General features: G+C 47.4%; 1 protein-coding gene across 1 annotated transcript in view; it reads right to left on the bottom strand.

Moving 5' to 3' along the window:
• Window positions 1-214: 214 nt before the first annotated feature.
• Window positions 215-25,200, bottom strand: part of LOC119436713 (nose resistant to fluoxetine protein 6) — a 58,911-nt gene continuing 33,925 nt past the window's right edge. Inside the window, exons 4-9 of the mRNA XM_037703682.2 lie at window positions 18,384-18,466; window positions 14,670-14,792; window positions 10,406-10,526; window positions 9,045-9,234; window positions 2,563-2,705; window positions 215-1,527 (exon numbers count right to left, since the gene is read on the bottom strand). Coding sequence (XP_037559610.1) covers window positions 1,312-1,527; window positions 2,563-2,705; window positions 9,045-9,234; window positions 10,406-10,526; window positions 14,670-14,792; window positions 18,384-18,466 — 876 coding nt within the window. The 3' untranslated portion in view covers window positions 215-1,311. The remainder of the gene's footprint in view (window positions 1,528-2,562; window positions 2,706-9,044; window positions 9,235-10,405; window positions 10,527-14,669; window positions 14,793-18,383; window positions 18,467-25,200) is intronic.

Raw genomic sequence — 25,200 nt, forward strand, 5'->3', positions numbered from 1 at the left:
CATGAAAGGGAAACAACGTATGTTTTGCATTAGCACTCCCCTATATCTTTTTTTTGTAACGGCACCTTGTAATATTTTTGGTTGCCTTAATTGGTTGCTAAGACAGCAGTTAATATAAAACCAGGCCCGCCTTGTACCGGTGAACTGAATTAATAGAGCTGGAATTATTGGCGGACTTCACTTATCACACATAGAGCAGATGACTACAAAACAGAACAATCATAGGTTTATTCTTCAGTTGTATGTGCTGATCTATTGGCGGCTAGTTCTAACGCAGGTGACGGTGGTAGAAACGTCTTTATTCAAATATTGGCCACAGGACATGCTTTGGGCGCCATCTCCTACAACATCGCAAGACGCCGCGATGAAAGAGAGGAGTGAGTCATCGTGAAGACCATTCATCCATGCTCGGAAGACATCCAGATCACTAGGTGAGATGTGCGGTCTAGGAAGGTGCCTTCTGATGTTTTTTTTTTTTTCCAGGAGATCTTCAGAGTAGGTGCGCTGCGTGGACTGGCCTTTCTGCGCCATGACAGATTGGACAAGCAAGTCTTTCTTCCTGTTCCTGGACGTTTTTAGGAGATCGTTGACGCCATCTTTCCACAACGTTAGGAGTGAGTGCAACCCCAAGACGAAGGAGCCGTAGAATCGCCTCTTAATTTTTCTTCAGTCGTGTCAGAATAGCAATGGTGCACGTCAGAAAAAAATTTCGGTAATATAGAAATATATCGCGTTCTATTGGTGCATACGGAGGCTGTGGACCACTAATACCATATTCCGACCCTGCTCATCGCCATCAAACCCAGTGAACTGGAAAAAGTGGCAGAGTTTTGTGACAGTCACTTCTATGAGCCTGCTGAAGGTTCTAACGCGCGCTATGTGTAAGCTCTGTCCAGCTCGCATAGCGCAAGCGGAGTTTTTTCTAGACATTGCGCCAAGCAGTGACCATCGCTGACGTCCGTCATTACGTCGCGGCGACGACTAAATGTCTCAAACGTTGCAGCAGAGGTTGTACGGATGTCGCCTGTGCCGTGCCTTTTAGCCTGCGCGGCGATGTTGTGGCCGACGGGAGCATCATCGGTGACCATGAATCGCTGACCACGATGGCAACAGAAATGCTTCCACCGATAATTAATGGTTGACGCATGCAGACATCACATCGATGTGCCACCCTCGGGTATACTGAAACCCGACGTAGAAGTCTGCGTATCACAGTTACAGTCTATCCGAATGTCTGCGCCTCCATAGTATCAATGTGCACATTGAAAGCAAGTCCAGATATAACGGCAGGCACAGTGAAAAAAAAACTTGCTAACACCGCGAGAATATCATGTCTTCCATTTTCTTCTCTAACCCCATGCTGCCTCCCTTCACTTCATTTGGCGGTTTCTGCTTCTGCGCTTTTCCACGTCCTGTGAGCCTGCTAAAGACAAGTTTGTCGAGTACTGCGGTTGGTGCCTCGCAGGCCAGGTACAATAAGTACGACAGGATGAAGCTCCAATCAAGCACTGAGAACAGCATCGTAACCTGCAAACACAAAAAAAAACGGGGAAGCAACAATTTTTTATTTGTTATGTAGAATTAACATACGTCTGCTATTTGTGAAACATTAAAGGAAAATTTTAATGTGATCAATGACCCACGGCGGAATGATTACCGCTGCTGTAGACGTAATGACACCACCAATCCAAAGATATCGCATCGGGTATCCGTATTGAGTGAAGACTTTCATACCCAAGAATAAAAATGAACACCAACTGGGTCGCGCCGCCTAAATGCTAACTCAAAATGCTGTACGATTGAATTTGCTCCTAACAGTCGTGAACACCTCACTCTGCATCTCTAGATCACGTCGTGCATTTATTATTTAAAAGTGTTTCCGCTCTAGGAGAGCACGATGCCGACGCATACATGACGTCGACGACAACCATGCATCTGAAACATATGCTGAAGTATATATCCCATTCATACGATGCCTTGTCAGATCGGAAGGACGGCTACACGAACGCCAGCTCTCTTCGCAATGAGAGAACATTTTACGCCAGAAATATAGACAAAAATGCACTTTCAATGAACGGCTAACAGCGTGACCTGTGAGCACATACATGTAAACAGTAATGTATGTGACAACGCCCGCCAAGGTGCAAAAAAAAAAAAGAAACGCCTGAAATCTTTATAGTGATTACTTTTGATACGAGAACCCACGTTACCACAAACTTGATCACCAGATATCTGTACTGAACAGAAAAATTAGCGTAAATATACTACGCGATACAGCTCCATGTCTGTGATTAACAACCGAGCGAAAGGTATCATTTAACAGCAGCAAATTATTCACTTTTAGGCAGCAGTTAAAAAAGCTGATCTTTTTAAAAAGGACGCTGCCGTACGCCGTTAACTGTTCTGAGGTCCGTATATACAGTACTCACAAAAAATAAATAGTGGACAGATAAATAATTGTAGTGGCACCACCTATATATTTTGCCTACTGTGAGAAATCTTTTTCTTAAAGCCATCCAGCTATAGGTCCCTAAGTCATGCAGCTCAGTGACTGGTGTTTACCTGGTTGAAGTGCGACCAGGAGAGACGCTCCCTGGAGGAGTGTTGTAGAAGCTCGATAAATGGCAGGTGGATGAGGTAGACGCCAAATGAAAGCTTGCTAAGTGGCACGAAAAGATTCCAGGACAGGAACTGGCCCACAAAGCCTGCAATATGTATATACCGACTGTATACAGAAGTCCCACATTGAAGGCAGCCCCAACAACTTCTTAAAGCATGTGCATACAAGCCGCATCGACGACTCAGATACACGGGTTGAATAAACCTTTTTTTTTTTCATGCGATTAGCATTCTTTGGGAACCTTACACACCATCAGCGGAATAAATGCCTGTCTGTCTATCGGACCGTTTTCCCACCAACTTGGGTCACTAGGTAGTTCATGGTCTAATGGGAGAGAGTAGATTTTAATGAAGAGAAGGGAGGAGAGGTCGGCCTGGAGAGCGTGTCTCTAGCCTGCTACTCCTCACTGGGGTAAGGGGAAGTGGGAGATACAGGGAGAGGTAGGTGGCAGGTCATTAGGATATCGTACAATGAGCTACTATTTACACACGTTGTACAATACGCGGTTGTGCACTTTTCACACACTACACGCAGTGGTAGTGTTGTCCACACAAAACGCCATCGCACACACACATTTCGCGCACTGCACACTGCACAGGTCCTATAGAGACGACCGTCTAAGCCCGTCTCACACATAAAGTTCAAAAGTGATCTTATGGTGCGCTGGGCATGATCAACGCTTCTCCATGCGCCTAAAACCTTGGCTTCCGCAAAGGGGCGGGAGTCCCAACAGTCAACACTACTCTTTAGTGTACTACTACTCTAATGTCAACTCTACTACTCTAAGTCAACACTACTCTAATGGGTACAGCATCGGGCTGGTTTGCTGAGGGAACAGGGTTCGAAACCAACCGTCGTACCAACTTGCGTCACTGGGTGTGTGTCGTCTGGTATATGTGCTGCTTTTCAATGAAACTATTTGACACCAACTTGTTCACTGGGTGGGTGCCACTGGGAAGGCGCAGCTTTTCAATGAACCTCTGACGCCAACTTCGGTCACTTGATACGTGCCACTCGGTATGTGCTGCTCTTCAATGAACCTCTTTCACTCCAACTTGTATCATTTTGTATTAGCACTCCTGTATTTTTTTTTTTTTTTGCAATGATACCTTAGCAATTGTTTGTTGACTGTCCTGGCTCCTCAGACAGCAGTGGATGCAGTACCGTACACGCTTTTTATACCGATGAAGTGAGTTACTAGAGCTAAAATTACTGTCGCACTTAGCCGCATCGATGACTCAGATGCACGCGTTGAAGAAATCTGGTTCCTTTAATGTCATCATCATTCTTCGTGAACTTCACGCAGTTTCAGCAGACTACCTGCCTGTCAGTCTATCTAGCCGTTTTGCCACCAACTCGGGTCACTGACAAGTCCATGATCTAATGGATACAGCATCGGGCTGCTGTGCTGAAGGAACAGAGTCCGAAACCAACAATCAGACCAACATTGGTTACTGGGCATGTACCACTGGGTATTAGCCACTATCCAGTGAATCTTTTACCATCGAAGCTGTTTAATTAAGCCGGTAGAGGCGCCGATAGGTGTGTGGGGGAAAACCCTCCGCCTGGCGATGACGTCACATGCACGTCACAACGCCTCGCCCAGCTGCACCGACCCTCGCAAAGCTGCGGGAGCCGAGCCATGACGTCATCGCGCGCGGCGTATCACTTCGCCTTAGCTCTGCCCAGCCATGACGTCACCACGCCGTGCGGATTGGTCACGGTAGCTGTGCAGAGGTGGAGCTAAGCCGTGACGTCAGGGTCCCGTGGGGTATATATATAGATCCGCGTTGCCGCCGCGTCGACATCGCTGCGGAGGTAAATGGGGCGACCGAAGAAGATCGTCACTCCCGAGGAAGAGAAAGTGCGGCGCGAAAGAAAGCGTGCCGCTACTCGAGAGTAGAGATGGGTCGCTCAGGAGCGAGAGAGTGAGCGGTCGTTCAGTAAAAATGAGCGGCGGTTCTTTTGGAGAAAGGGAGACGGTTCTCTCGCGTTCAGAGAGCCGTGCCGATGCGTTCCGTCAGAGCCGGGTCTTCTGCTGGGTGCGACTTCCGCGCCGTCTATTAGCGGTACGAGAAAGCAACTGCCCTCCCACCCATACTCGCAAGAGTCGCTTTCACCTCCTCGCCTTCGGCTGAAGCACGAAAGAACCGCCGCTGCACTTACTGAACCGCGGCTCCCTCGCTCTTCAAAAGAGCGGCTCAAAAGATTCGGCTCGCTCCAGAGCGCTCAGGAGCCAGCCGCTCTTTTCAAGACCGAGGGAGCGGTTCGTTCGGAGTGAGGAAGCCGGTTCTATCTCCTTGAATGAGACGTGCCGAACCGTTCCGTCATAGCTGGGTCTTCTGCTGGGTTTCGATGTTTTTCGGTTTCTGACCGACGAATGGTGGCCGGTGTGGGCCAACTCGCGCTACTGGTACTCGCTCGCAGTGTGTGGTGTGCGCAGCAGTCACCTTGGTTTTTTGTGCGTCTTAAGCATGGTGAGGCACCCGATGCCACCGAGGGGAGAAGTAAAGAAGTCTTAATTGGCAAAGGATGGTACCGTTCGTTGCCTGGTGCTGTTCGAACGATGTCGCACGACTCTCACCGATCGCACATCGTGCGCTGGTCCAATAACACTTCGAAGATGGTCTTCCGTGTCTTTAGAGGGCCGCTAAACCACCTCAGATATTTTTTGAACATTTCAAGTAAACGCGCATCGAGTTCAGAATGCCATCACGATCAACGATGCCAGGCGCTGCAGCGCTACGCGCCGCGGGAGCGCCACAAAAAACAAAAAAAAAAAATAAAAAAAAAATGCCGTTCTCCTCCCCTCGCTTTTCCGGTATCCCCAGCGGTCGTCACGAAGTCAGCAGGGAGAATCTGGTGATGTCAACTGCGGAAACGATGTCCATTGGTTGAACAAGAACCTACGACTTCCGGTTAGTCAGCTAGCAGGTACGCGCGCCTTCTGCTCTCCCTCGTCGTGTTGCTCGTTTGTGCGCCCTTGCGAATCGGTAATTACAGCCCGCATGCGCAAGTGCCAAATTGATCGCGTTCCAACACAGTCATGCTTAGCGGTCTGATTAGCTGCGCGAACAGAGTGCGACAGTGTTGGCCTTTCAAGACGTACGCGCAACACAGGGTCTATAGCGGTACGCTTCGCATAACACGCGCTGGCACAACGTTGGGCTGGCACCGCCGCAACAGCGGGTAGCCGAGAAGCGCTGAGTCCACGTTACCGGCACGGTAACTCATCGCACGCCGTTTGCCATTCGCGGGCCGCCGTTCGACAGCGGTTCTTGCTCGCGAACGGCGAGATTTCCTTGCCGTACGTAGAGAGGATGAGACCAGGACTCATTTGTGCGGCAGATTCACCGCCGCTGATCGCTCGACGGCGCAGATATCGTCGCTAGGTCTTTTCTGGTTCCCTTCAAAGCTAAAACGGACGGCGCTTTCAAATGAAATACCGACGCTCACAAGCCGCAATATTTTCATATCGTTGTTATCGCTCTTCGCAATACTTGTACACAAAGAAGAAAAATACGCTGATATTAGCGGCGCCGTCGGCTGCGATGCGAGCACAGCCGAGCCCGTCGTCTCCCGGCTGCAGCTGATGTTTTCGTTGCCGGTGGCGGAGGCGCGCAGGTTCGCGGTCGTCGATTGGGCCATTGATGGTGCAGCGGGCGGGGCGCCGGCCGAACTGCGGTCTACTTTGGACACCTCTCGCGTGGCAGACGTTCTACGGCACTGGCGGACGGTTCGCCGTCGGTATATGTGCCGCTAGCGTGGACGTGACCGGAAGTATGCAGTGTTTTGAGAAGCGCGTTGGCGATGACGTAGGCCATGTGACCTTTCGAGAAGCACTCGGCGAGGAGGGGAGACCAGCCGATGAGGAGAGTAGCGAAGGAAAGAGCGAAACGAGCGAGGGCCGTTTTTCGATCATCAAACTCGTGTAACTCCGCTATTACGGCACCATTTCGAAAACTTCTCGCGGCTACGTGTTCGCTGTAGATTCGTGCACAACTGCAACACCACACCTAAATTTCGACCTCTGGGTGGTTTAGGGGCCCTTTAACGACAAGAGGTGAACGTACAGTTTACCTCCTGGTCTTCATTTGTGCTAATTAGTGTAGTCATGAAAATATCACCCATGACATCCACTTCAGTGCATTTTCTGAGCGTGTATCATTAGCACGTCAATAAAACAAGGCCAATGATCTGTTGTGTTGTAATAGAACATCATTTCTTTTTTTTTCTTTTTTTTCCTGATGTATGATGGCATGATCGCCAGTATCGCGCGTGCACTCAAGAGAAAAAAAAACGAAAGGTACGTGCGGCAAAAAATTTAAAAAATAAATTTTTTTTTGCCGCCCGTACCTTTCGTTTTGTGGATCTTTCGTATGACTTTTGTATTGTACTTCAAGAAATGATTTCTACATTCATTTTGCATGGCGTTACAGCTCACTCATATTACAGTGAACGTACGTATGTGAATAAATGAATAAAGTTGTAACATAATGTACAATCATTTTGTGTTCTTAGTTTGACAAAAGCTGATTTTAAAGTACCACAAAAACAGGCAAGCTTCTGTAATGACGATGAAGTTACATATTTTTTTTCTCAAAAATGTACGTCGCATTCTGCCTGTCACAGTATCATAAGCATTTTATCCCCAATATCAGAAAAGAAAGCTTCATTACAACTAAAAATTCACGCTTTTAATATATGTAAACATATTCTCTAAACATAGCGAAAATACAAATAACACGGTTATTAAATTATGCATATATCGTTTTTTTTTCAAAGCCACATAACTATAGAATATTCATAACACAGGTTACACGTTTAAGTGAATTGGTGAGCCGTTCAAATGAACCGGTTCATTTCCGTGAGCTGAGCCGTTCCGAGCCGCTCACTGAAGTGAGCCGTTTTGCCCATCTCTACTCGAGAGGGGATGAGATGACTTCTGGCCGATCCAGAGTATCGCGCCGGCGAAGCGGGGAGCTACACGACAGCGAATGGCAGGAGATCCAGAGTTGCGAGCCCGTGATAGGGAGCAAACCCGTTTGATCAACCAGAAGTGTCGCCAAAACGATTCGGGCCGGCGAGATGAAGAGGTCGAGGCCTACCGGGTGAAGACGCGCTAGACTTCGTCTCCCTGCGTAGTGGTACCAACGGACGATGAAGACGAAAGGAATGACTGGTACCGAAAATAAAACAACAGACTGTACATACCTACATACATGACATTCATTGCTCTTTGGGGGGCTACCGACGATTCCCAACACCACGCCTAACTTGGCCGAGTCTCGAAGCATAACCTCGCAGAAAACTTCGCCGAGTCTCGAAGCATAACTACGCAGAAACTTAGCCGAGTCTCAAAGCATAACCACGCAGAAACTTAGCCGAGTCTCGAAGCATAACCACGCAGAAACTTAGCCGAAGCAAGAATAAGCTAGGTGGGGCCACCAGCTTCGCTGTTTGCCCAGTATTCACGCCACTACTGCGAAACTGCACCAAATGTTTTTGACACCAAATTGGGTCACTGGGTATGCGCCGCTGGGTACGTGCCGCTCTTCAATGACAAACAAAATTATGAAACATGTTTTCGGTGCTCAGAGTAATCTAGCCCACGTCAGATATACTCAGACAATCTTATCTAAAATTATATTCACGCACGCGCCACGCTCGGGCTTGGCAGCGCGGCCCCTAGATGGTGCACCATTTTCAGTGGGCGGTGCGAGAGAGGAACCCGGATGCATACGCGCCTCATACATGACGCGTCTCGGCGGCGACGATATGTTGTGTCGCTACATTGGTTCTGTGCTACTTGCATTAACGTCGACATTCATCATATGATGGATTCTATCGGAATTTTTCGTTCTCATGCTGTATCGTCTCATGCTCATGAAATCTTGCAGCTAACACGTTTTGCAGACAAAAAGCGGCCAGGCAGCATGAGTGAAAATACTGACGAATGTTTAAGTCACAAATAAATGATGTTTGTGTTCATTTACATCATTTTAAATCCGCTTAAAGAACCTAGGGCAGTAAAGAGGAAACTATACATATTTTAGCGATATACAATCTTCCCGAGCTAAGGCAGTGTAGGTGAGACACGTGCTTTTCGTCTCTAAGCCTAATGCAATTAACACACAGAGCGACCCGGTGTATACGGTTTCGGCCTTGCGATGCTTTAATATGGAGAGGAACACACTGTATTGATAACCTGCGACAGACCAGAATTTGGCCTGTTCGGAATGCCCCAAAGCATTCTGAAATGGGCTCCACTGATTCTGCTTGCATTTATCCGAGAATTTATTCACATCTTTGTATCACACTGAAAACGTGGCTCAGCAGAAGATATATTCTCATGCCAGTGCAGCAGTCCTGATGGACTTCTCACAGTGGCGCTACCACGCTGTGTACAAGTAATCAGGCTTACCGCCTCGGCCTGAGGAGCACGCGAGAGTGATCCAAGCCAGAAATATTGACCACATGGCGCGGTCAGAGAATGCGGCGATCAAATTTCCCGCTTTTGAGGTAGGATTCGGGCTCTTGTACCAGGCGAGCTTCATAAAGACGCAGCAAAGTCCACAGCTCGCAGCTATGCACCAGCCAGCCACCTGCATGGCCTGCATGAATAAGTTAAAATATATTAAGGACCGCTTCATTGTTTCACCGCAATTCAGTAAATCCATAAAACTTGCTGACTTCAGGAAGGAGTACTACACAGTGGTTTACGTCCAAGGCATACATCACGTAATTGTGAAATCTGCTACAAACCACTCGTACGTGACTTTCATAGATTACGAAAAGACGTTTGATTCAGTAGAGATACCAGCAGTCATGAGGCATCGCGTAGTAAGAAGTACAGGAAGTCCACGTGAATAACTTAGTAAATATCCATTAAGATTACACAGCTACCATCAATCATCTTTTCCATAAGTTTGCAAAAGCAGCTTGTCAGGCTGACAGGGCGGAAAGAATCTAACGATAAAGGAGTTTTACCCGGTTTTATTATCGGAACCACTCATGCTATTTCCCAAGAAGAAGGAGTACATTTCGATATCCACGCATCATTCAGTAATTTTGTAATTTTAATAAAGTATTTTAGCTTACAGCACCCAGGTTTTTCAGGGAAGCATATGTGACCCCGTTAGGTCCAACTGCTCTCCTCTGGCAAAGTTGTTGTTCACTCGCTTCGCGATTGCATCGGCGACTGTATGGGTTGGACATCCGGTTCAACCCATTTCGCCCAGCTCTCTACTCCCTCTCCGCAGTGTTGCGCGTGCGCACAAAGGAAAGCACTGTAGCTTATGCAATGCTTTTGCCGTCACAGGGCATTTTCGCGCTCCCAGGGAGCTCCAGGACGCATTGTGGCCACGCTCCCCCCAAATGACGCATGCTTTTTGACATCGCCTATCTCTTCTCCTGCGCTCCTACCTTGTGCGCTCAACTCCCTCCCGACGCGGCGTGCAAGACAGAGACATCAGCAGCAAGAGTAGAAAAGCTGAATGAAGAAACAGGGAAAGCTTCGCTTTAATAGTTTATGATAATGTCAAGTATGCATGACATTCAACAATATCATCGATTGCAAGAAAACGTGAACTAATAGAAACAAACATTCCGGTGCTTCAAATGAATATGAATTGGAAAATGTGCATCCAGAAGGAATCAAGGGGAAGTTGCATAAAATGACGGAAAAACATTTCAGCAGATGCCTAAACATTTAGACACAACATATCGTCAAACAGCGTGAACATTTTTTAAGTAAAAAGACTACACCCTATGGCCGAAACCAACCTTTGTAATCTTGCGGTCCCTGAAGTCTTCCATGATGAGGAACGTCATGCAGCCGCTGAAGTAAGACACCGTGTGGGAGAAAGGTAGTATGTAGTATTGATGGACGGTCTCGATTGTAATCCTATAAGAAAGCCAAGTAACGAATAGGTGAATAATAATCACGAAACAGGAAATGACGTTGGTGCTCTGCAAAATTGGTTTGACATGGTAGGCTTAACCCAAATTGTTTGTGTTTAAGTTAATGCAACATAAAAAATATATGGATACAGACCTGTCAACATCCGCGCGTCCCCTTGCTAAAAAATTCTATAAGACATCTTCCAACTCATGGAATATGTACCAATTACTATAGGGTTTTCACACCTTCTTTATTAAGCATGAAATGCTTTTCGTTCCCGTTGTCGGCGACCTTCAAGAGACCTTGAACCAAAATCCAGAGCGTTATCCGGACACTCAAGACAAGAATAGGATGAGAACGAAACGAGCTCATACGGGCAACCAGTCAAAACTTAAGAAAATGCGGTCTCTGGGCCCCAACCCCTTCTAGAGGACCGCATTACATGCACTAGTTACGGCCCAAACAAGTTACAGCAAAATAATGCTTCCGATTCCTTCCTATGTTTGTTCACAATATCATTGAAGCTGTAACTTCCAGTACGCTGAATTTTAATTTGTCATTTCCTATAGCGACGTTCAAAAGGCAGATACAGTGCACCACACTTGATTGTCATCTTTTGGCGCTGAGACAAGGTTGCCTGGGCTCTTTTCAACGCCAGCAGTCCGTCCGTTCGGCAGCGCGGATTTGGTGCCGCCTCCTTCGAGAGATGGCGCCGCGCTACGTGACCAGGCCAGCAGCGTCCGGCGCACCGCGGATGGTTGTTTGGCTGAGACGAGACTTGAAACGAGGTTCAGTTAAAAACAGGTTCATCTCGGCTCAGTAGGCTTTCGGGCCTGCGTCGCGGCATCAATCTGCTTTGCCGGTAGCTATTTCATGCTTACATCTACTCTCGATTACGGGAAAGCCAGCATTTTTTATACACTAAACTTGCTGCAAAACGCGAATACTTCCGTTTCGCATTGAGTAGGTCTAGCCTAAACTACACTGCATCCACTTACAAAAAGTACGCATAGTGCCCTTCGTCCTGGTTTGGTTGTCTCTGGAATCCAGTACTTCCCGCATTTTGGTCTTGCCCCGTGCTTATTTGCGAACCATTACTACCAATACAACTTCTGATGCGGACGCTTCCCTTGTGCTCGACCATCGTTGGTTGACCGAGCGTCATTAGTCGTTCGTCTGTTACGTCCATCGTGTACAATGTGCTCCTCCATTCCTGTTTTGTTTTCCGGTCTGGTTCGCTCATCATACACGTGCTGCTTCTATTGACCCTTTTCGCGGCGATCCCATGGGCGCTGCCATGTTTGATCACGTGGTGACGCGTCCATTGCTTGCCTCAACTGCCTGCGTTTTCTCCTTGTTTACAATGGAAGTGTATGACGCCGGCGCAGCTTAGAAAACCGCTGTTTTGGGAGATATCGTAAACGGTGACTGGGTGAACGACACGAAGCTTTGATCACAGCTTCAGAGGACATGCAAAAGCGCTTTCGAAGCTGATTAACCTATGTTCAAACGGCGCAAGCAGCGTATATTGTGCTTGTTCTAAAAGTGGGGCTAAATATGTATTTCAAGCTATCCAAACATTCCGCTCATGAATTGAATCAGGATTAGTGTGTTTTGCTCTTTCTACTTTATTTGCCAAATATTTTGAAGCAGCGACTTGTCAGTTTATGACACAGTGAAGTTCCTCGGTGCGGCCACTATCTGATTATTTTCTGCCTAATCGCTCGCAGGTATGCTCAGTTCCGATAGATTTGTTCTTGCTGCGCACAAGGCTTGAAACGTAGCTGTTCTGCACATTACAATACCTTGTAGCAAATGCGTATTATCGCGAGTAACTCGCTTACTCTTGTGGACCTTCACGAAACATTCAGCTTTGGCCATTCGTGCGCTATCGATGTAGTCCGTCATTTATTGTGCGTATACAGTGCGCATATATCCAAGTGTGCGCCCATTCACTAATTCTTGACACGTTGGCGAAAGAGTGGATGTAAGTTTCCGTGCTGGTTGGGGTAGATGTGCGTAAATACTGTGCGCGAAACCTACTATGACAGGAGGCGGCGCTACTCCCGTTATCATTGTTTAAAGAGCAGTATACTCACTCTTGCCGACGTACCGGGGATGAAGCCCTTTCTTTGAAGGTGAGCAATACAACGCAGGCGGATGAGCAAATTTCTGTATCCTCGAGGAGAGCCGTACATCTCGAAGCGCCGGAAACACGTACGGAGCAGCGGTCTGCGAACTTGGCCCCACATATTCATTACATTCCTTAATATGCCAGTCACTATTTTTGCAGCCAACTACTGCATACGTCTTCAATCCACAGGATTCAAACCAGAGCGAATAGAGCACAGTGCGTTAGCGAACACTCAGTAGCATTTCCGACAGCTGATCGCACAGAAGCAAGGCAGAAGCGGTGATGGTTTCGTATTCGTGCGCGGTCGCTGAGGAGAGGTATGGCGCGTCGCCGTAAGCGCCATCTCATTTCTCTAAAACAAACTGCTCCGCGAAAAGGGTCAATACAGCATTTTTGCACTTATGTTGGGGTGGTTCTACGTAAATCGTAAAAGCATGGCAGCAACTATGATGAAAGCGTGAGCGTTACGTTCAGCACTCTCTCCCATCCTTATTTGGGGTCCTTGATGCTTGCCACGAAACCTAGACAGCGCGCACATCGAGTGAGACTTTCGCGGACTTTGTTACAATAAGAACTTTCCGATATAGACTTGTACTCTTAGGACTGTTACATGTTCTTCTGTTTTATTTAGGTACCAGCTAATGCAAGAATTTATTCATTTTTTATCGTATAATATTAACTAACTGAAAAGGATTTGCAATCGCTAGCAAAGGGCGACAACAACTCCAGTGTTTCTTTTTATCTCAGTAAAAGAAAACAAAAGAGCGAGTTTCCAGTGTCGTTGTCGGACAAGATAACATAACTAATAAAAATTTTGAAAAGCGATTTTTAGAGAAGGTAAACAACGTGTGATGGGCTGCAAAGGCAGCGCTAGAACAGCCAGGCCACCTAGATCTATTTACTGTATTTTAATAAAGGTGCGGAGGAAACTAACGTAACAGCAATTTATTGCTTTTTATTACTTGCTCAATTACATGCGGTTGGCAGTTTTGGTCAGTGCAATAAATTACATTTTTAATGAAGTAATTGTAATTGTAATCGATTACATTTTCTCTAATGTGTACAAGTCTGTATATATGCTCAGCGCTTCTGGTCGAACCTAATTGCAAACGTATACGGGATACCATGCGCACTTGGTGTCAATTGCTGAAAGTATGCGTCTATGATGAGAAGTTGTAATTTGAGAATATTGTTTGTCAGTGGTTGAGTGTCCAATGCCACGGACGGGCGGTGGGTGCGGAGGTGATGTGCACAGTGCATAAGAGCGGCGGGGAAGTTCGACAGGAGCTCCAAACGCCTCTCTACTCGCAACCTGTGTGCTTGCAGCCGCACTGCCTACTTATAGCGAACTCCGCTTACTGCAAGGTCACTAAAATGTGCTAGCTTTCTTTCTTTTCTTTTTTTATCATGATGGTGACCTACCTGCATGTGAGTGTGCCACTAGGGGAAGATTGGTATAGAATCTACGATGAATAAACTGCTGCTACCATCAATGCTACCCGCGTTAATGTACGGAAACACATTCAGGACAATGAAAAAAAAAATCAACAGGTGTAGATCACATATTAATTCAAGGTGTGGTCTCATCAGAAGATTTTAAAAAACAGTAACAAAATCTTTTAGACTTGCAAATGTTCATGGACTAGAACACCTGGCGCTGCGGTAGTTTCGCGGTGCCCACGCGTAAAAGTGCAGTTATGTAGACTGAAATGCTACGCTCTTATTTCACTATTATAGAAAACACTTGAAGGTTAGTCGGGCGACGAATTTTTGCTCAACTTTGAGAAACCGGTTGCCAGTGACTACATGCCACTGACATGGTTGTTTGTAATTATGCAGAGATTGCGGGAAGTTTCGATTCCAGCACTCCGAGATTCCAGTATGCAAGCCCCGATCGCTTTACTGCTCGTCCGTTCGCGCGCAATAATAGATCTAAATGCCTTCGGTGCAGAGCTTCTATGGCAATAAGCTCAAACCGGTCTTTTATAGGCCCATGTTTCTGTTATACTCACTGAGGCGTTTGTCCGGGAAATACCATGAACGGTAGCGCATCAGAAGAGACCAGTGCCCACGCTCCAATGGCGTATCCAAACAGAGACAGCAGGGCAAATGCTCCTATGACCAGTGTTTTCCGGCTGCACGAATGCGATGTGCGCTGCAGTCAGTTTGCAGAGAAGGCATGTGGTCCTGGAGAGTCGACTTAATGCACGCTACACAAGAATTTCTTGGTCACAAGAGTATAAGGAACTTGCATAAAGCCAACAATCCTGTACTGCTGTCAGGCGACGATGGTTCACACCGCCACTGTGAGGAACGGACACAGGCATACTCTAAAGTAGTCGGTTACCTTGCCTCACTAAGTGCGTGTAGGTTTTGTGCTGTTTCTCTAGCGTTCCTTCACTGCAATTTAACATACCTACTCGCAGCTGCGTGCCGTTATGCAAATAGGGTGTTACGTGCACAGTTGCGGTCACAAAGCACACATTAGCGCGAGAAATTCAATACGGCGTTCAATGCACCAATTTTACCTGTGAACTTGGCTGCTTCGTGGCCGTTCTAACTGCTCGTACGTATTTCACACTTATTGTAACAGCTTAATGCAGCCCAAAAGAATGTCTACAGCGCACATAGTTGCTAATGAGCTACAGCATCGTCGTAATGAGCTGAGCGTCGCTCGCCTAGATGAAGTTGTGTAGGCGACAGCAGTCGTATTTCTCAAGCAAAGAATAATATGCCGGGCCACGGTTGCTGGAACCACTTGACCCGATCGTATGGCCGAATTCTCCAGCCCTTGCAAGGCCACTTCAGCTGTACTATAGATTCCCACGCCGAATTGCTCCATGTACCAGTACCCATAGTTTGCCATCCTGTTTTTCATTTATTGAAATGCTACAGAATGGCGTATATTCTACAAACGTTGTAGCTCCTGCTGTAAAGGCTTCTCCCCGTAGTAGTCATAGTCGAATTCATGGGGGAAGTGCGTAGCGTACCAATATATTCCACCTATCCCGTTGCGTGATACCAAGCTTGCGTTCACAGACACATGGTGTGCGGTGAGCACGTTATGTGCAGTCAGAACACCGCAGCAAATTCAATGAGACCGGCAGCAGAGCGCGTGCAGCACACAATTCAACACGAGTCCTGCGCTCATCGCATACCTATCCTTCACGATTGTGGCGGGAAACCAATATGCGCACAGGGTTGCCGGAATTATGCAACAGTGCTATTGAAGCGTATGTTTCTTCTCTACATTTACGTAATTTCGGTGGAGGTGGCAACGATTTAGTGGCTTCATTTTTCTTTTCATATCTCCCTTGTCTGGCTTTAAGGTCAATACCACAACAAGATTAAAGGGGCCCTGAACCACTTTACTTTGAACCTCAAGAACGCCTTGGAACGAGTATGGTACCTTCCGGGATATATTACCGAAGTAAGTTTTAGAAGGACCTAGTATGAGCGTAGATTCTACGAGCACAACGTTTACCTCTTTCCATCCGCCCTCAGTGTCCTCCGTTCCGAAGTAGCGGGGCAGCGCCTGTGGCGGTAGAGGGGCAGTTTCCCCCTACGGCGTTACCCGAGAGAGCTCACCGTGGCATTTACGCTACGCAGCCGACGCAGCTACGCGCAGCAGTGCACGGCGGGGCTGAAGTGCACACTCCATCGCGTGCTCCATTCTAGCCGTGCTACGTGGTGCGGGCCGACTTTCTCCTGCACTGATGCTCGCTCTCTCTCTCTCTGTGTGTGTGTGTGTGTGGACGTAAGCTTGCGTCAAATCGCGTATTATTTATGCCCCTTTGTGCTGTGTGCGACTTACTATATTTGTTTTTAAATGCGAAGCAGCTTATGGAGGGGGCTTTGTCCGTCCCTCCGTCCCGCGGCGTCCAACACCCCCACAGCGCATGCGCGTTCCCTCCCCCTCTCTCTCCTACGCTCCCCCCCTTTCTCTCCTCTAGGAATCCGGAGCGGCGCGCACGACAGGTGGTGCGACAGCTGCATACTCCGCTGGGGGCGCCACGTTAGTTCCGCGGTATGAAAATGACGGAGCGCGCGCGCCTCATTCTCTCTCCTGTGCAGCGCCGCGATGAGCGCTCAGGCCGCTGCCGCGAAACCATCTCCCGCTCAAGCTAACCATCTCCCCGCTGCTTCGCATCCACACATGGTTCCCTTTAGCGGGAGATGGAGTACTTTTTGTCATAAGCGCAAGCGGGGCGCCATGGCCTACCATCGAGACTTCGTAGCTTTGCCTCTTATGTATGAAATGCAGTTTAGGTGTTGTTTAAACTGAGACGTCGGTATACGCTTTCATTCATTTAATGCTTCCTGAAAAGACAACTGCAAATAAACGCAAGGAAGCATCATTGCTCTGACTTTACTAAACTGCAACTATGGTGCGATCTACACTTGGGTCACTTCCTTTTAGATGACCGTATCTCTTGACGCTTTCACAAACAGGTCTATCGATAGAAATTTATTTATTATTTATTTACAGAATACCTGCGTCGCCTCGAAGGCATTATCGCAGGGGAGGGCAGTTAGATAAAGATGTGTTAAATCATTCACAGAAATAAACAATAAGTACACAATGCAAAGTAACATCAAGGTGGAACATACAATGAGTTAACATTTTCAAGCGTAACAGAAAATTTAAACGAAGACAGTAATGCAATGTCACAAACACAGGCGCGAAAAAAAATCGTGATTATCAGACACTGAAACTCATTTTTCCGGCAACAAATTCCAGTCTTTCACCGTATGTGGAAAGAATGGTTCAGCAAAACGGTTCGTGTTGCAGCTGTATTCACGCACCTTCTTTCAGTGGTCGAGTCGATTCGAGACATTAGTTGGCTCCGATAGGTAGTTGCGGCTATTAATGCCTGTTTGATTATAGAAGATGCGGTGGAAGAACTTGAGTCTCAATTTTTTCTTCTGGTGATTAACGTTTCCCAACCCAGCAATGCTTTTATTTCAGTGACACTTTCGGACGGGTTGTACCTATTGGAGACCAAGCGTGCAGCCTGATTTTGAAGTTTTTCTATTACTTGAATTAGAGGAAAGGCTGTCTTGGCAAAATTGTCATCACTCAATTTGTGTTTTATCTAAAACATTCATCATTACAGGGCGATGGAAATCAGTGTGACGACAATTTTTTTTACCTTGAGCAAATCTCTTCATTTCAGACGAACAACTTTTGCCCCATTGATTACGGCATAAAAATTGAATTAGGTTTTCCTCGCTTGCATAGTTAGCCGCCACTTCTAAGCTTAGTTTCAAAATATGCCTGACGCCGCTTTACGTCAAGAGGTTTATGTAATCGTACGTGACAAGTGCAGTCTGCTTAGGAATCCAATAAGCCACAGTGCGTAGAAAACAACCTAGAATTCCAGGTGACAGCATAATAAGTAGGCTGCATATTGGGTCACGTAGCTTCGAAATGATGAGTGATAAGCTGAGTCGACCACCAACCCTGTGTTTGGCGCTCTTTGGCCAGAGTTGCCCTTGCGCCATAAAAATCTACTACTAAGTAAATGATGAGTGACGTGTTGAATATCAGGAGCATCGAATGTAGCGGTGTGAAATTCAAAAGCTGTAGCCATTCAGATTTAGGCAAAGTTGCACCTTTGTAACGCTTCCTGGCATTCGCCCTTATTGCATGAGTGGTGCACACCTTTGCTTAACACTGCTTTTAAGTGGCGTCCACTTCTCAAGTGTTTTGTGCAAGAACTCACCGTCGCATCAGTGTCAGCGTAAGAAGCGAAACAGCGAAGAGCTGGAAGTCAGCAGAGAGGTACCACGTGTGGCCAAGAACGTGCTGCGATTGAAACAACATACTGTGTCAGCCTGGTAACGTACACATGCATACATAAATTTTTGCCCTGGCAAGCGGAAGAAGCTTGTTGGAGCATGTAGAAACTTCACACCACTTTACTACTATCATTTTCAGGATATTCATTGCCAGTACTCAACGGCGCGTCACGCTCAGGAGACGAATTGCACTTATTGATTGCAACAAGTCTTCGAGTTTGTCTTGGAGTTATTAAGCCGACGTCAAACACTGGTCATCGCAGAAGCACGAGAGCCTCCAGTTACTGTGTTGAAGGAGAGGGAGACATTATGGCATTCTTTTTCATATATTTGCTCAGCATGAGCGCCACAAGCTATCGGAAGTGCTGCCTCTGAGAAAACAGATGTAATTTGCATTCACATCTGGTTCAGTATGAAGAAATTGTTCCCGTTTTTGAACACAATGATGAATCACTGCAGTCAGGGATATATCCAGAGCTACCAGTTTTTGTGAACATTCTAGAAAGAAGAAAAAGTTTGAAGTTTTACCTATCGGTGTGGTTCAATTAGTGTTGTTTCAAATGTACGGCCAACACACCAGCGCAAAGCAGGTGTACACAGATGGCTCATGTACCAAAGAAAGTTCAGCGTGATAGTTTACCAAAGATAGTTTACCGATATTAAGAATGCAACGCCGGTTTGATACCACACCAACGGCGGCATACTCTACGCGATTTTGGAAGCGACAAGGTTTATTGCGGCCAGTCAGCCTTAAAATAAATAGGTAGTTTGGCAAGATTCGCAGTCTGCACTGAAGCTGCTCTGCGAAGTTCGGGCCAAAAGTGCGCACAGTAATATATTTTTGAAAATCGCGGAGCAGTCACAAGTTCCTGGTGCTCGTGGTCACGGAAATTGCATTTCAGTGTTTTCCCAGGCATACCGGCATAACTGAAAAAGAACTAGCGGTAGAATTGGCGAAACCTGCGCACGAATATGGCGAAGAATACAACATTCCACTGTTCAGCGTTGAAGTTAGAAACATATTGTGCAAACTCTAAGCGACAAGGTCAACTGCGGCATGGTTCGATGAAGAGTCCAAATAATCAATTTTGTGTGCTTTAGGCCCCGGGCTGAAATTTGGTGTATATAGGAAGATATCGCGAAATGTGGAAACGTTGTGTCACTGCTTTAGCTTAGGTGTGGCATACACAAACCACTGTCTTTATAAAACCAATCGTGCAAGCTCCGCTGTCATGTTCATGGGGAGTGGCTGACGAGGACATAGCCCACGCCCTGCTGGGCGGCCCATTATGCGCACAGCGAAGGCAATAGATGCGCTTTAAATTTAGGGCTCTGTGAAATCATCCATTGTCCTATGAGACAATACTCGGACAATGACCTGTTAGTGGCCTTGAAATAACAGCTTTCAGAGCAGTGAAGAACGTTTTTATAAGTATGGACATGTGCGCGAAATAGGAGGGACGATATTATGCAGTGACACCTTCGTTGCTATGTTTCACTTGTTCTTGTTGTTTTTTTTTTCAGTCTCTATGCACGGTAAAGTCTTCTTTTTATTTTTGATAAATCGTATTTGAAATTGTAAACCAAATGTTTTTTGCATATATTAAGAGGTGGGTGAATATAAACTTTTTCAAATACGAATCGAAGGCGAATAGTAAGTGGCGAATATCGAATCGAACAGAAAATAGTTAAACGCAGACGGATACATTTGAGAAGCACATGACTACATGGCATGAATATTCATTTTGGTGTAATTAGCTAACACACCTCTACTGACTAGTGCAAGAAAGACACCTAACTATCAGGGACCAGGGTTCAGTTTGAGACACAATATCGCCAGTTGTTATTAAAAAAGAAGCTGCATGATGTAGATTCTCAAACGTGCTCCTGGGACAAACGAACGGCAACGCAGTAGTGCAGAGAATCGCAAGGGCATTTATTGCGCCTTTTTTACACCAGTCTATACAGCCAGCCGAATTATTACCGATAGAACATGCCGATGGGCGCGCGACGTATCGAGGAAGTCCGGCTCACCGCCAGCGGATAGCGAGCGAATATGTTCGCTCCCATGCTGGACACCAACGCCTAATCGTTCGTGCGTACGGTCACGCGAACGGTGGCGCATCCGATCGATCGTGTTCATCCATTGTGGTGCCTTCCTTCTAAGCCTTTCGCAGGACGGTCCCGCGAACGTCTGGAGAGCACGCGAAACGCCCACGCAGCTGGTCGAGCTCCAGCCAAAGAGGAACAGACCATTCCCTTTTGCGCAAGAGTTAACCCGCTGTTAGGCGGCGTTAGCAGCGCAACACTCGCGCCAACTCTCGTACTAATCTGCAACAACAGCGTAGTCTGCAACAACTGGGTACCGCCGGCGGCACCCAGTTACGCAGGCTCCACCGATTACAGGAGATTCAAGAGCCATGCGGGGAAAACAACATCAGGGGACGCCTGAGAGTCGCGAGTCCCCACAATGAATAGCCTCTCAGCAACTATAGAGCCTAGTTGCTAAGAAGCTTTGCGAGAAAGAATGGCTGCACCACCTTACCAAAAAGGGTAAATAAATAATTGCAGGAAAAAGGTCCTAAGTTGTGAAAAAAGAAGAAAACCAAAGGGGGCTGCTTAAACATTTGTAGTGCTATAGATACATGCAAAAGGATCCGAGCGTTGCAAGGCAACAACCCCAGGTTGTAGCGTAAAGGATGAAACTGCTACATAACTAGACTTCCAAAACTTTAAATGACAGACTATACATGCAAAAATCGTGCATTGTCATGTACGCTTCTACCCCAAAACAGAACACAGAGCCTGCATTGTCCATTTCGTTTCTGCATTGCTTCGAATACTTTGTCGTCTCACTTTTGATAAATTGGAATAGTTTTTTTTTAGCAGAAGGAGAACAGTAACTATGCTCCAACCGTTGGTTGTTGTGACATATTTGGTTAGCTTCCGTTATTCGAAAATACCGAATAGTTCCTTTTCACATACTAATACAAATAGTTAGTGTCTAGTACTCTATTCGTATCTACAACAGTGTGACGACGATGACGGTGACAGCGTGACAACGACGGCAACACAGCCATGACGAGATGACGTCAACGTAATCAGGACAACCAGGAGACAACGGCGTGACGAATACGGCATGACAACAACGGACTGAGACATTGTGACGACGATCGCAGGACATGGGCTGCGCACGCGCCCTTTATAGTGTGCTTGTTTACTCCCCAAGACCAGATACTTCTGCGACCATTCGCTTTGAAATTATGTAGATCCCCCGCACTGAAACGTGTGTCTGGAATACCAAGTTGGCATTCGGCGGCGAACGTGCCCTGCAGCTCATTTGCGTAAGAGTACGTACCCTCCTCCACGGAGAAAGCCCGCCAACCAGAAAAATGGGTAGAAGAAGCAAAGAAAGCTATTCGCTTTAAAAAATGTTTCCTATGTTGGTATCGAACCTCTGTCTCCCAGAACAAGAGCCAAATTATCTAACCTTTAGGCCACAATTCCACGCATACACTCTGTAAAAAAGGCTGTAGTAGTTAATACTTGGTTGTCGCACTCTTTACTACGTTAGTCTAACTGCACTTGATAAAGGTATATTTATTAACATTACTGACTAAAAAAAAGTTGTCGCTGTTACTAATAGATCTCGCCTACCGATAGCAAACGCAGTTAGCACTACAGGATACAAAGTTTTTAGCCCACAACGCAGCTACCGGACCAAGGGGGGGGGGGGGGGGGTGAGGGGTTATTCTGTAAGAGTCCGCCTAGTGTACTGTCTGCTTTGGCTGTCGCCATTGGCTCCCTCTTCACGAGCGCGAAGGAGACTGGCGACGGTCCTAGCCAGTCTTCTTCGCGTTCGTGAAGCGGGAGCCAATGGCGACAGTCAAAGTGGACAGTCCACTAGGTGGACTCTGAGAGAATATCCCCCCCCCCCCTCCCAGCTCTGGCGTATTAAAAAGTGGGTCTGATATATCTGTTATAGGTTAGAAACTTTGTTGCCGGTGGTACTAACTGTGTAGCTTAGCCCAGTGGCGCAGCCAGAAATGTTTTTGGGGAAGGTGGGGGGGGGGGGGGGGCACGGAATTTAACCGGGGACGCGGATAGTGAGGGGGAGGGGGGGCTGAGCAGTCCCCATACAAATTTCTTGGGAGGGGGGGGGGGGAGCACGTGCTCGGTGTGCCACCCCCTCGCTACGCCACCTGCTCCGACTTGTTGTAACCGTGACTACCCCGCTTAGTCAGTAATGTTACTAAATCTACCGTTATCAACTGCCGTCTACCATGGTAGTAAATAGTGTGACAACTAAGTAGTATATACTACCTTTTTTAAGATTGCATACCGCTTTCATGTCAACGCAATCTCTTTGAGATGATTCAGGCATGTGTCAAGTCGCATAGCACAAGCGAGAGCACGTATGCGAGCGCCAGCTTTCATTAGACCACGAACTTGCCGGTGTCTTGCACATTCCAACGTCGACCATGTAGCAACTTATAAAAGCGAGAGTACGCCAGTTTCTTCCATTCTTTTCTCGTGTCAGATAACTCTACATAAAAGATGTGCAACATCGGGCAACATTAGGGAGGTTTAGAATAGTGGTATCGAGCTTAGGGTGCCCCAACAAGCGACCGCTTTGCTTTCGTGGTCTGTACCGCCGGGAAGGTACTTTAGAATAGGGTTCCCGACTTGCCTTAGCTTCACGCGTTTGAAGCGCCCTTCCTGCACGTGGAAGAAAAATTAACACACAGTGCCAGAGAAAAAGAAAACATCAAATAATTCAGTCCATACTGTTTTACAGGATGAAAGTTATACCTGATAGTTGATTATTTTTAATGAGTAGGCGCTGACGCGTTTTTGGGATGTTAGCGGCGACGTTGAGACGACGCTAAGCAGGTTTGGGGCGTCTGGGTACCCACGCTATTTTTGCAATTTAGCGTTAGAGGTGTGCGAAAAGACAAAACCCAAAGATACTGCTTGGGTTCGGTTCAGCGCATGCGTGGTGGCGAGACCTTAATTTTTAGAGGCACCCTATCTTTCAGGGCCCCTATTCTAAAACAGCCGACAATGCTGTTTCGGGGATCGGTCCAGGACGTAACGGAAACGTTCCCAGCGTTTGAGGGATTCCAAAAATAAAATTTAATACTGCCGTAATGCTGTCACCATCATACTATCGTCGTCCTCTTTGCTGTAATCATACAGTTTCATACGATAAGTACTAGAGTGGACTCGTCATTTTAAACGAAGTACTGTGTAATTAATAATCAAATAGACAGTATTAAAACCGTTTGATGGCAGGATTCGAACACAGGACTTCTAGCCCAGACGCCACATATTGAAACAGTTACGCCGCGGACATATAGATAGACAGGCCGCATACAATGCCCGTGTTGTAAATGGTTTATTAGAGATCGAAGCAGCGCAGCGTCGACAGTCAAACGAGACGCAGCTTTTAAAGCACGAGCGCCGTTGCGAGCAAAAGCGCTGGACCCACTAGTGTCTGGACAGACTAGAGCTGGACCCACTAGCGTCTCTCTTCGCTACAATTACTCCGGGAGTGATAAGGGAGCCGTCCGGCGACCTAACAGCTCGTCAGGATGATAGGGTCGTAGTATGGCTTGAGGCGGCCGACGTGGACAATGTCTCGCCCACGACGGCGCTGGTCCGAAGATGTTTGAACTGGTTCGATGACAAAATTCACGGGAGATAGGCGTTCGACGACGTGGTAAGGGCCTTCATACTTCGGGAGTAGTTTTGATAAGAGACCAGGGGCGGTGAACGGGACAGAGAGCCACACAAGCACGCCAGGAAGGAAGGTGACTGCGGAAGTGGAGTCGCCGCGAGTGCTCTTCTGGCGCTCTTGGTCGTTGGAAGTAAAGGCATGAGCGAGGTCACGGCAGTCTTCAGCATGCCGCGCTGTGGCAGAAATAGGTGAGCCCTCGGATGCATCTGGCCGGTAAGGCAAAATTGTGTCCATGGTGTGCGACGGGTGCTGACCGTATAGTAAGAAAAAGGGCGAAAAGCCAGTGGTGCTGTTAGTAGCGGTGTTGCACGCGTAGGTAACGAAGGGCAGAATGGAATCCCAGTTCATGTGGTCGGAGGCGACGTAGATTGAAAGCATGTCGCCGAGCGTGCGGTTGAAGCATTCTGTGAGGCCATTGGTTTGGGGGTAGTACGCCGTAGTTGTGCGATGAATAACGTGGCACTCTTCAAGAATGGCTTCAACCACTCCCGTCAGGACGACACGTGCGCGATCACTGAGCTATTCCTGGGGTGGACAATGCCGCAGGATGAATCGGCGAAGCAGGAATGAGGCAACATCGCGCGCTGTAGCTGCTGCGAGAGAGGCGGTTTCGGCGTATCGTGTGAGGTGATCTACTGCCACAATGGCCCAGCGGTTACCAGCCGACGTCAAGGGAAGTGGCCCATAAAAATCAATTCAAACGCGCCCTAACGGCCGGGTAGGGCAGGGTATACAGGCTGTAGACCTGCCGGCGAGAGATGGGGTGAAGATTTCCGGCTCTGGCAGTCGGGGCAGGAGCGAACGAACTGTTGAACGTACTAGTACAGGTGCCCACAAAATAACTCGGAACGCCACACCCGTGGCCGCTCGTCGGCGGAGCACACCCGCGGAAACATACAGCCTTGGTCTGCGCGTGCGCGGCATCCCTAGCAAGCAAGCCTCGCTCCCTAGTTCATCTAGATAGGCGTTGCTTTGCGTCAAAAAGCTAGCGGTTTGTCCCT

The sequence above is a fragment of the Dermacentor silvarum genome, chromosome 1, assembly GCF_013339745.2.
Source record: "Dermacentor silvarum isolate Dsil-2018 chromosome 1, BIME_Dsil_1.4, whole genome shotgun sequence".
NCBI lineage: Eukaryota > Metazoa > Arthropoda > Arachnida > Ixodida > Ixodidae > Dermacentor > Dermacentor silvarum.